General features: G+C 42.0%; 1 protein-coding gene across 1 annotated transcript in view; it reads left to right on the top strand.

Annotated features, from left to right (window-relative positions):
- syn3 (synapsin III) overlaps positions 1-9,191 on the top strand; it is a 94,022-nt gene extending 84,831 nt beyond the window's left edge. Inside the window, exons 11-14 of the mRNA XM_076721753.1 lie at positions 3,173-3,304; positions 3,590-3,608; positions 3,718-3,874; positions 4,080-9,191. Of these exons, the coding sequence (XP_076577868.1) occupies positions 3,173-3,304; positions 3,590-3,608; positions 3,718-3,874; positions 4,080-4,203 (432 nt within the window). The 3' untranslated portion in view covers positions 4,204-9,191. The remainder of the gene's footprint in view (positions 1-3,172; positions 3,305-3,589; positions 3,609-3,717; positions 3,875-4,079) is intronic.
- Positions 9,192-13,085: the final 3,894 nt, after the last annotated feature.

Here is a 13,085-nt window from a genome sequence, read left to right as displayed (position 1 = left end):
GACACAGTGACATGACATATTATTGCCTGAGCTCCAGTATTTGGTAGAGATGAAATGAGATACAGTAAATAAAGGTTAAGGACACAGTGTACCCAGTAAGATAAACTTTCCATGTTTCCATTAAGCCAGTAAGAGGGGGGAATACAAATGCTGCTATCTTCAAGCTAAAATTGTTTTTCCCAGGAGAACGGCACCCTCTGCCCATCCCTGTACCACGGCTGCACCGTAATTTTGAATGAGCACATTTCACATGTTGTGCACAGTGAACTTTCCCATTCAGCCGGGTATATTGTCCAGACAGAACACTGTGCAGCTCAATAAAAGTGCAGAATAACACCTCTGTGTTCCAGGGCTGAAAAGGCCAGTGGTAGCTCCAGTCTTCTGCTAGATGACTCTGTATCCTAATAAATCAGCAGGGTGGATCCCGGCTCTGCTTGCCACCACACGCCGTTTGAAGTGGAGCCTGGCGGTCGCTCGCCAGGCCTCTGCTCAGTCCCCTGTGGTAATGACTCAACTGGCCAAAACACCGTGCCACGCCCCACGTCACCACCAGATCCTAGCCAAGAAGCTGGGTACACACAGAAAAGGAAGGGCTTTAAAGGGTTCTCTGGTCTGGATAGTGGTTCTCTGTAGCACACTATGAACCAAAATGGTTAGATCTCAGAGCACTCAGGAAAACAAAGGAAAAAACTAACAGCGTAAGAACTGTGATTGCATTTTCATAGTCCAGATTCCCTGGATCCATTTCATTCAAGAATGCTCTAAACAATCTGGTCCCATGGCAGATCTTAATTGTACTTTGTGGTTTGACATGTTTCCACATGAAACATGATGTTGGGAAGGGATTTAACATCAGGAAGGGTTTAACTAAAGGGGACCTGAATGAAACTTGATCAAGGGCAGCTTGGCTGGGTCTTACCAAAATCTGTCATGTTTTATTGGATGGAACTTTTATATACTCTGCAGAGTGTATGAGAAACCTGCACTTTCATATACTGTAGCAAAAGGAGTGGGATTTTGAAGGTAGTACTCGATACTAGAACAATATATAGTGGAATTTCATCTGACCTTTAATTGACCCTTCGCTTAACCACATCCCCTTAGTTACTGTTGCAATGTCAGTCAAGCTTTCCATTCTCCCTCAGCATGTGTCCAGTTTACTGTGGTTATTATGGCTGATTCACCATAAATATTAGTTTTTTAAACAAAGATGCTTGACTTCAGACCAGAGGTAGACATTGACTCCTGATTTTGCCAGCTGAGATGACAACTCAGTGGCAGATTTTAGACTGTCAAGTGGAGCTAGCTAGCTAAGGATCCTAGCGTTAGCTACATGGATCGGTTGAATCGCTGTCTATCTATATTCTGCTGACAGCTTCTGAAAGCGTAAACAAATCTAAACAGCAACTTCTTAACTTCTATATGGGTGATTTTCATCTAAATGAATGTCTGTAAAGCCAGTGTCTGTCGCCAAATGAGGTAACACAATGGTTATTGAGCCTATGGTCCACTGATAAAAGCCCTCAGATCTGCAGTGTTAAATACTGGGTGTCAGTTAGTGGCCACCATCACCCCAGAGGAGGTTTGTCCAGGGATGGTGGAGCTTATGCAACCCACACACGCTCCTCAGCTTACTTACGATTTTCCAGTCTTTGCTACACACTGCCTGCGTGGCCTAGGTGCCAACCACCAGCTGATGGAGGTCTCCTGGGCAACACAGTTTGGATCTCTCAGAGTTGAGGTCCAAAAACGCACCTGCAGTTACTGCTTATAGCCACAGGTGCCACCAAAGAGATTGGTACTTTATGAGTGTAACCTCAACAACAGGTCCGTGGCTCTGCAGGGTCTTTGACGACATCAGTAGTATCTTGAACCACACACATGATTTGTGTCATTTTATGTTTCTAAACCAGCTTTCCTGGAATTGCTCATGAGGCCCGAAAGTATTTTCAGTTTAATCTAACTGATGCCACGAATGAAAACAACTTCAACCAGAGAAAAGGGAAATCCCTTGTAGTGACATGAGCAGTAGCAGTGTTTGTTTGGAGTGGGATCTCTGCAGCACATGGTCAGCCTCTGCTTGCCGTACACTGTGTACAAGAGGATCAGCACATGCATGCATGCCCAGCGCTGTGTTTACAGCCTGCGGCCGGGGCGCGGTGCAGCAGCCTCATCCGCCACAACGGGCATCTGCATCCAAGCCAGCAGTGCCAGCAGCCACACTTCTCTGCTCCTGTTTGTTTTTGTCTTCAGGGAGGAGGACGGCGGGTCTCAGAGCCCCACGTGCTCTGTGGTTCTGCAGCACACGTGCAAATGCATGTGAGCTCAAGTGGTGGGAAAGTTGTTTTTTTTTTTTTTTTTTTTTTTTTTTCCTTTTCTTTGAGGTAAATTATTTGTGTGTTGCAGTGGACATAGTCTGTGCCCTTCCAAGTCATACTCAGGGTAACATAATATTTACAGCTGAAGTCACATTTTATCTGCTGCTCACTGGAAATTTTATTTTGGGTCCAGTTTGCCCATCAGAGGGTGGCACAGACAAAAAAAAAAGCAGTTAGTTTGAAGGATGAGGTTTGTGTGTTCAAATATACCTGTTCAGTTTACCCACTGCTTAAATGGAGAATAGGCCAGGAGGTCTCAGCATTTTTTAAATTAAACTATTCATCCTCTCAAGCTGCAGAAGCAAAATAAACTATTTCTGCTTTAACTGAGACGACTTTGGAGGATTTAAAAGAAAAAAAGCTAACATTGGGGAGAAACTTTGCCCCATCCTATCCTGTTGTTGTCAGCTCTTCTCCCACTGATTAAAAAGAGGCTGTTGTTGCTCTGTTGGAGGCTGTAGCAGGATAGAGCCAGGACAAGGGGCTCTCTGTGGAGTCTGATGCATGGGAACAAACAGAAAAGTCAGTTACATGCTCAGTGCATCCGGCAATAAATTGTATTTAATGCCAGCAAAGTTTTGTATAGCTGATATTGTCTGAGATCGCTGTAAAATGAGTCATCATTGCTGGCAAAACACCAGAGTCCATTTTCACGGACTTCATTTGGGGTCTGAACACGATAACTGATATAATACTGCCATCTAGTGGAGAAACATAATTACGTTCTGTGGTGTTGGGCTCTCTGCTAAAGCAGCCATTCAGGAACCTGATTGGCTTTTTCTCTCTGTCTCTAGGTGATGGACAGCTCCATGCCTCTGATTGGTGAACATGTGGAGGAAGATAGACAGTTGATCACAGAGCTGGTCATCAATAAGATGGCTCAGGTGCTGCTGGGAGTGACCACACCTCAGCCTTCCTCCGTCAAGGTACATGTTCAGTATATTGCAGATGCTATTGCTACCACTGCTACTACTATAATTTTTACCTCTTATTATAATGACCATTACTGTTAGTAATGTACCACACTGTGTACACACTTATGATGAAGGAACATTTTTTGTGTGCAAAATCCTTTGCAATGTAAGGAGCATTCATGTTCATGACGAATGCTACAGCTGTATGTTTGGTGTCTTATACATCCATGTGGGCTTGGCACCGGCACCTGTGTGTGCATGTGACTCAGTAATGACTCTGTGTCCCTTCTTCCACAGACCACACAGCCCAGACGAGGTAGGAGACACTTTTTTGTTTGCTTGTGTACTGTGACAGAGCACTAGCTGCAGCGGTGTTATGGAACAGTAACTGACTAATGGACATGTAATGTGTGTGCCTGCTGCAGGGGGACACCGCTCTGCTTCGGCCTCTCCCTCCCAGTCGGCCCAGGGTTCACCTCAGCGAGCCCGGTCAGCCACCACCTCTCCCAGCCAGGCCTTCCAGCCCGGCCCCATCCCTGCCTCCTCCGGGCCTGGAGCTCAGAAACAGTCAACGCAGCTCAAGTAAGTCCACGCCAGAGGTAATAGCAAAAAGCAATAATTTAAATTTGCTGTTTAAAGATGCATTTTGGCTGTAGTGACAGTGATAAAACGCTGAATAATAACAGCTGAGGTTGAAGCTTATATTCATGATGATAGGTTTTCTTTGCATCTGAGCACTCAGCTCTCCTCTTTCGCTAATTAAATGCCTGTTCTCCTCACTGCACAGCAAATCCCAGTCGCTGACCAACACCTTCACAGAGACATTACGAGGAAACGTGACCGACGACGAGGCCAAAGCTGAGACCATCCGCAGCCTGCGACAGTCCTTTGCCAGTCTCTTCTCCGACTAAACCTCCCCAGAAGCTTCCTCTTCCTGTCATATGTCAGGTTCGAAAAAAAAAAAAATCCTGACTGGTTAATCTGTTATGGAGTCTCCTTCCTCCTTTGAGCCTCAGCTTCCCGCTCCTTCCCTTTCCCTCTCACTGTTTGTGAAGTTTAACACCTGTTGCAACCCACTGTCCTCAGAACTACGAGTCATTTATCACTAGAAAGGCTAATAGATTTTGATGAAGGACACCAGGACGTTGACGTGTAGGACGTCAGTGCGTCAGTACAGACGCAGAATCAAACCAAATCCCATTCAAATTTCTACTTATTTTGCTGATCTTGTCTGTTTCCTCTTAGCTTTTCATGCCGCTTAAGAACAGGTGAATTAATAGATCCATATAATCATAATCTGTCTTTCACCACATGCTGCTGCAACTATCTACATATACCCATAATCCTTTGTGTTTTTAAAAAGACAACACTACAGTGATCATGTTAGAGGACTGAGGCATTTTCAGGCATCCTGATTCTGTAATTTGGCGAGTTTAAAGTTGAAACTAAGTTGAAAAGCATCAGTAAAACACATGAATGCCCCGTAGGATGTGGATCAGCATTAGCTGACGGCAGCTTGGCCTTTCTAGTGGTAAATAATCACAGCTCATACTGCTTGGTATATAGTCCTTCTTCTGCATTCTGTTCGTCCAACCAGTGAAACTGTCCATTATCGGTTCATGTCTGAACTGTTTATATACACATTTATTTATTAAATCAAATTTCTTTTCATTCTAAACTGTTTGCAGACGTCTACAGCAATATTCTTATCTGAATCTGTTCCAGTTAACTCATGAGAAATGTGCTGAATCCTCACGGTTCACCAGCGATTTTGAGCATCTTGCCAGCAGCCACATTTCTCAGACATCCACGTGCTGTAGACACATATTGGCTTACATAGTGACTCCTCCACCTAACATTACCAAAGTGCTTTTTATGAAAACAGAAAAATATTCCCCCCTGCACTGGGCCAAGCATACAATCACGCAGCGAACCGACCTTTGAACTTGTGATTTCACAAGGTGCAAATGCTGTACTGGCTTACAGCCATCGTCTTCCATCCCAGCCCAGATCTTCCCCTGCTGTTCTTCTTTTTCTTAGTGTTTTGTGATTTGTGAATAGCACTATGGTGTATTTTCTGTGGGGGATTTGTATCATAACTACTACTGCTATGTGTTGAACGGCAGACAGTGAGGATGTAACGTTTTGAGACTTTAAAATGTGCTTACATTTCCAGTGTGGAAGAGAAGGTATAGTTGTATGACATCTTATATCTTTATTCTCCTTTATTCTCTGCAATCAGTGTCAGCTGGACTTATATACTATATAATTTACCATCATACTTTCTAAGGTTTTGGTCAAATGCAACATCTGCAGTGGTAGCAAAGCAGACATCCTCTTCCAATACTCATCCTGCTTTGGAGCTGCATGTAAATGTTTAGTGAATGTCGTGCAATTGGCATTTTCTAACATAACACCAACACAAGCTCATGATCTCAAGTATTCTATGAAGACAGCAGAAACAATGGGAAGGCTTTGTTTTACAGGTGCTGAAATTTCATAATTTCCTAGAAAGTTTCCAGAACAGTATGTTATTTTGTGCAAATTATAGTGGAAATATTGTGGATATTGGAGGAATTTCCTTAAGCTGCTCAAATGGGATTCAGGTTTAATGACTAAACAATGACAAAGATGAAGTTATTTCTATGAATTTAATTCTTCAAGGAAATAATTAGGAAGCTACAAGGACCCATACAGGAAATTTTCAGCAAGACCATTTTTTCCAAAGTAGCTCCTTGTTGCGTCCACGCCACTGTGCAACAATGTGGTGCATCGAGCTTAGAGAAGGAGACTGTATATTTGGCTTTCCATGCAGAGCAGAGTCACTGTCTAATAATCTGTAAATTGCTCTTTTTGCAGGAAATTATCAAGCCATCTTGTGGTTGGCACCATAATTACCCATGCTACGAACACAATAAGCCTAGATATGCTTTTTTTTCCCCTCCTGTTTCATTTAAAGGGACCTGGACAAAAAAGGAAATTATAGCCCATATTTTTTAGCCAATAACAGAAATGGAAATGTGACTGCGGTGTGTTTTTGATTGGACATGTCATGATCATCACATGTCATCATTCCAAAGTATTTGTTGGTCTTTAAAATAATAATTATAACGATGCCCCCATTTTAAAGTAAGATTTATTCAAATGCATGAAGCTGTATAAAACTTATAGTGGTGTGTGTGTGTGTGTGTGTGTGTGTGTGTGCGTGTGCGTGTGTGTAAAGTTGTAAATTATGATTAATAACGTGACTACCACAAAACAAGAACTGCCCATTTTTGCAATAATTATTTTAATAATGACTTGAGTGCCATTGTTACTTTAAACTATGAGGCTATGGATTTTTTCAAAAAGCTGTTATTTTATTTATTTATTTATTTATTTATTTTACCTAGCAAGTCTCGCTGACAGAATTCTGAAAAACCTGTCTGTACATTGTGCTAAAAAAAAAAACTCAACAAAAAACAAAAAACATACTACAGTGCTCATTACCAACAACCGTACTAAGCAATGATGAGGATTGTGGTTTTACTTCCACAAACAGCTGCTCTGGAGGGGAAAATGATCTGATGGGTCGCATGGATCATCAGTGGGTGGAGCCAGAAATCACCCATTAGTGTGGCTAATTGACTAATTGCTTAACAGCCCTCTTTGTTGCTGTTGCTGGTGTTGTGTTTTTGGACCAGCCCCTCTTACAGCCCATATTACAGCCCAGCTTTTTCAACATATAAGTCCAAAGCTCAGCAGGCCTGCTGTGCCTCGTTGTGGTTTCTAAACTATGGACAAATGCCGCTCAGGGCTGGGGTTCAGTGAACGGTCAATTAGCCTGCTCACCTCCCAACATCAGGAAATCTGTGCTCCTGACAGCACTGTGATTCTTTCGTTCACTCCAACCGCTCCCTGGTTGGAGCAATTCTGCCTCCGAGGGTTGTTTGTAAAAGCAAAATTCTGATCTGCAGTCAGCTTTACCTGTGAGTGAATACAGTGTCTTGCCGTTGAGCACTCCTGAAAGCATTTTATCACCTTTGGCACTGTGTCAAAATGGACCAAATTAGCATTTCATTGTGAGACCCCTTGAAGGTTTAAACCATATCATTTTTGTCTTTATTGTAAATATGCCTATCACTTAGTATGTAATACAGCAATGTGATAAGCCATAACCAAACCATGAGGATTTACTATCCCTTATGTGCCACGCAATAATGGCTGTGACGTCACTGATAAACTGACATATTGACTTGAATCACTGTGTTAAGTTTAAAGACATGAGGAGGCCTGTCCTGCCCTGCAGAGGCACACAGCAGTAACTATGTTTGATTTTAAATCAAGACAAATCATATCACACCATTTGATTATGTGCTACTAGTACTTTTGTCAGCATGTAAGAGAAACTTTGATGTCACTTTTCTCAGTTTTGAAGCAATTTGGGTTTAAAAATGCAGCTCAAGATCCAGCTGATGCCATACATATACCATATATCCACTGGGTCAGATAATAATCAATGACCAGATGTCAGATGATGTGAGTTTGTCACTTGTGTAAATTTGCTTTTTATTAAATTTAGGGCCAGATTAAGTCTCTCGTTCAGCTGCTATAGCGTAAAACACGGCTGATATTTTTGATTTGAAACTGAATTGCAAAGTTTACTACCTCAAGTTGAGCAGTGCTCGGAAGAAAGTGACTGTCGAGCGGTAGTACTGGGCAAGAATTTGTGAAATGAGCAGTGTTTCAGATCGCAATTGAGAGCTTATGCATGCGAGAAAAGGCAGAGGAAATAGCTCCCTCAGTCAGAAGGGATTAGTCTGATACATGGACTGTAGCAAATCAACAACGTAGTGTCTGTGACATCGACCTGAGGAAGACCAGAGTCCAGACTGGAGATGTGTCTGTGCTTTGCATGCAAGAACTTGCGCTGTATAAGAGCTGCTCACTCCATCGCTTCTCTTTTTTAAGTCTTGGTATCCCCTTAATGCAACAATTCTGCATATTACTACAAAGACCTTAACATTTTGACATATTTCTGGAGAGAAGATGGTGTTTTCCACATTGTACCCACTGAGCCAAGGAGGCAACTCCCCCAAAGCCCCTCAGAAACCATGTCTGGTTTGTTTTAACACAGTTTGATTAAAGAACTGAACTGAAATAATAATAACTTATATGTTCATTTTTATTTAGAGCCATATAAAGTGTATTTAATGAAGTCTGTATCCTGTAGTGTGGACTCTGCCTGACACAGGATGACATACACACACATTGTGTGCAGAGCTGGTGCTCATTTCACCAATTTCGTGAGTCGGAGTTGCATCACTTCACCCCAGCTTCCTTTTTTATCAGTTGAACATGATGTATAATTTGGAGAAAAGGCAATACTCTGGTTTGTTTAGCGTTTTCTTTTCTTTCAGCCACGACATGGTTGAGTCCCAGGCTCAGCTTCAGGTGTGTTGAAGTGATATATAGCCTAACACTGAATTGAATATGCAGCCACAGAGACTTGCCATTAAGTACAGCTAATACTACAAGGAAAATCAAATCCACGTCAAATGTGCTGTTTGTAAATGAGAGACATAATGTCAGTGCACAGGTTTATTTGCTGATCCTTACGTCCACTGTGTCCCTTCCTCTCTGCTGAATGGTGGACGGTGTTGTATGGTATTTTAAGTGTATTAACGTTCTGTATATTGGTGTAAATGTGGCATGAAAACCAACCACTCTTGTGTGCCTCAGGTGTGTAAATTTGGTCGTCATGTGATCTTAATGTCTGGCTGCTTATTTGTGAGAAGTGTGATGCATCTCATGTGTTTCTGAAATTAATTGGTATTAAGATTATTTTGCTTTCTGTATTTTTTGTTCTTTTGTCTGAAAATCAAGATTTCTGTTATTAAAGGTAACGACTTTTATTATACCTGTGGTTGTGCATTCCAGTTCCTATCAGTCATCCGTGGAGCTCCACATGAGGGGGTTTGAGCCTTTTTCTCCATTTATGGGCACTTTAGCAGAAGTCCTGGCTCTTACTGTACTTTTAAAAAGTCCCGTTTGAAACACGCAACTTTCTGAATATGTGATGTGATAATCCCTAAATCCCTTCATCTTGGATTACTACCGTATTTTATTCCTCTTGGCACGAAGCTCTGGGTGTTAAAAGCTGACCGACTGCGAGGCCACAGAGAGGGAAATGTGCTGGACTCCTGCGCTGCCTTTCATGTGTTGCCCACTTCACGTCAGGCTTTCAGATTAATTGTGTTAGGCACTAATGTTACAGAGGTAATATGAAACACATTCAATCATGAATATGTCACCGCACACACAAGCAGAAGTTATTACTTTTCAAACAATGGCATCATCGCTCAGATATTTCTGAGACGACTTCACGTCGGAATGTGCCTGTCAAATTGAAAATGTTCTCAGTTGTTTTCAGGGAAAAACTCAAAGTTTATGAGTGTGTGATGGAGGGGATTTGCCGGGTGTCAATATCTCTAAACATAATTTAAAGTAAATAGTTGTTAAACCTGAATTAACAGAATTTTTGTGCGACTGGGGGCAATGAAACAAGCTACACAACCCTGCTTTATCAGGACATGCAGACATTGATGATGAGCACGTAAGTAAACTTATTTGCACATATGGAGTAATGTTAGCAGTTACTTGGAGTCGTGTTTCTGGCCACCTGCCAAATGTAAATCCAATATTTCCTCCCCTCAGAGCTCTGTTTTTGGTCTCCACCAGCCCCTGAGGGAAATGTCTGGCTCTTAAGCTGCTACATGCTTCGCTATGTTTAGTAGCTAGTCGCTAACTGTGTCTGTGTGCTGTTTGGTGCTGAGCAGGAAGCACAGGTTTAATGAGAGCAGTGAGAGCCAAAACAGTGAAGTTGTGTGCTGAAAAAATGAAACAACCAGCCAAAAGATTAATTAATTAATCCACCTTTAAGTTTACAGTTCATATCCCAAAAATAGTATAACGTGATATCTATATTATAGTATTAGACATCATGGTTACTTCAAAAGAAGAAACTAAGAGATATAGCAGAATAGGAGTATGCTTTCTTCAGTCAACACACACACACTGAGTACCAATATAGTACAAATCTCTGTGTGCGCACAAAGATGCAGCCTGTTGTCACACTTTGAACCTATATTTACATAGCTGAGGCTTTCAGTACCTGTGTCATTGCCTGGCATGCAGACATCCTCAGCACAGGGTTCAACCCCTGTGCTGTGTGGGCTTGGGCACCAACAATGAAGAGTATTGTACTATAAAGGCATAATACTGTAACGGTGGCATACAGATTTCTACATTGGGACTTATTGGAGGATTGTGTACAAAGAAAAGTCAAGGTTTGCATCCAGCACACTTAAGGGCATCACAGTTAATCTAATGTGAAACAGTTTGAAGCCTGAACAAGTGAGTGAATTAAAGCCTCTCCCTCATGTTTGCTTCATTCCTTATGACACCATTTGTTGTTCTTCCAGCTGCTCTCGAAGAAAAATAAAGCGATGACAGATTTAATAAAAGACTGTTTTGTTAAGAGTAAAGAGACCGCAGACCACCCTGACTACACTCAACAACAGCTCAACAACTACCCAGCGATGGTGACATAAAATATATTATTACTTAACATTACATTATGCTGCTCTTGGAAATGATCAGTTCAGTGCAATCTATTTATTTATTCTTCACCTCTTACAGTGTATGAAGGCTTCAGTTACTCTTCCTGTAAGACCCCAGATCAGTCGACCTCTGACCCACTACGACACCCTAAACCCTGAAACCTCTTCACAGTTTGTCCTACGTTTCACATTTGTTCCCCAATCTGAGACACGTGTTGCATACCAGACCCCTGGCAGCCTGATGGTAATCTGCTGCCAGAGTGATTTCTTGCATGCTTAAGGTGGAATGTCAAATCTCTCATCTGCCGCAGGTCCCTGCCTGCCTGCACCCACCACCCCCATAAACACACCTGCTCGCTGGTAGTCCATCCACACAACACTGTTTTACACCGTGTGTATTTGCTCCGAGACAAAGAAATAAGCATCTTAATTTAGTTTTTGCTCTTCACATCCCACCTTGAAGTTTTGGGTAGAAATCAAGTACAGAGGGATTTTATACTCTACACATTATACATTGATTAAACCAGAAGGGGGCGTTGTTCTCCCAAACATGTCCATCTCGCCTCAACATCATCCTCTACCTCTTAACTGTGGACATGATTTTTAAGCTCTTGTTTCATGATGTTTTAAGCAAAAACACCATGAATAACAGGTGGATGGTGTCTTAAAAATCAATTTCACATGAATTTGTATTCCATTTTCCTTCTACAATTATAGTGCATAAATATAATCACACTATAGTCCACTCTTACTCTATAGTTATTAAGAGAATAGCAGCATTTGTGTAAGACATGACACAACACAAACGTGCCTAAATAATGTGAATCCTACAGAAATATTAAAGGTGCACTCAATATTTTTAGATTAATAATGGAAAGTGAAAGATGTCACTTATAGTTGCAAACTCATAGCAAATTATCAACCTACTCTGCAGCTCTCCTCAGTTCTATGGAGCATTTGAGTATATGTCTGCTCATTTTGGGGGAGGTTTAAGGCCCAAAACTTGACCGTTTTGGTCCCAGTTTCACTGCTCTCATCACTCTCATTTCTGCTGACAGTGTTTTCAGTGAAAACTCCTGATTAACCCACTGCATGCTACCTGTCCAGCACCATACCGCCATCCTGCCTGCTTGGAATGGGAGGGTGAGGCAAGGGTTATTCAGTTGGTTGCAATCTGCCACCTGCCCTCTTGATGTCACTAAATCCTTCACACAGGTCCTTTAAATCCCCAGATGTTGTTCTATGTTGTTGTGTTCTTCTGCTCCCAATGCATCAATGCAGCTTTAATCCAACAGGATCAGAGTTGGACTTGCAACCTGTCCAGGTAAACGTGAACCAGAGGGATGCGACAAGGTGTTAGCAACAACAAACTTTTTTGTTACTTTTTTGTTTTGTTAGTGGAACACCAAAAATGAAAAATAAAAACAAAACTCATCTAATTTTGCATTACATAAAAAAATGAAACACAATAACACTCAAGGTTGTACTTTACTGAGAGACAATGGCACAGCGGTGATACAAGGCTGCAGCCTGAGGGTCGCAGGTTATCACAAAACAGTTGGGATCACATTGATTTTTGCATCCTATGAAAGCTTTTATTGCTTTACAACGTTCTATATTGGATCTCTGATGACAATGAGTCATATTTCCTCATGAACGCTGATGTTTCATCCCCATGCTGCAGGTTGAAACATGTAACTATACAGCCCTCAGGACAGGCAGCATTGATTTTTAAAGGGTGTAGTGGCACCTCTATATTTAACCTTCGCTCTGTTTTTATTCAGCTCAATTCATATGTCAGACCCCGAAGGTCTCAGTGTGCATCAGAGGTTTCATTTAACCACTGTGCGTGCGCAAATATGTGTGGGCGGGTTTGTGTTTATGTACCTGAAAGGGTACTTACTGCGTGTAAGAAATCCTCGTTCTCCCCCTCAGACTTGCCCACAGAATAACAACGCCTTGGTCACCATAGTGTCTTTAAAACAAGGAAAGGCCTTGGTTGCCATGGCAACTGCAATGCTTCGTTGAGCACAGGATGAAGAGGGGAAACGAAGAGATGGAAATCCTCTACTTTGATTTCCACAGTTCATTTTGTTTCTGCTGCTGTCATGCATGTTTACGTGCACATAAAGAGACTGACAAACCCCGTCATCGTGCAGTGGCCTGATTATCAGGAGCAACGTGGGCTTCAC

This window comes from Chaetodon auriga, chromosome 22, assembly GCF_051107435.1.
Source record: "Chaetodon auriga isolate fChaAug3 chromosome 22, fChaAug3.hap1, whole genome shotgun sequence".
NCBI lineage: Eukaryota > Metazoa > Chordata > Actinopteri > Chaetodontiformes > Chaetodontidae > Chaetodon > Chaetodon auriga.
Note: the sequence above shows the minus strand (reverse complement) of the source record. Positions and strands in the feature narration are given on the sequence as shown.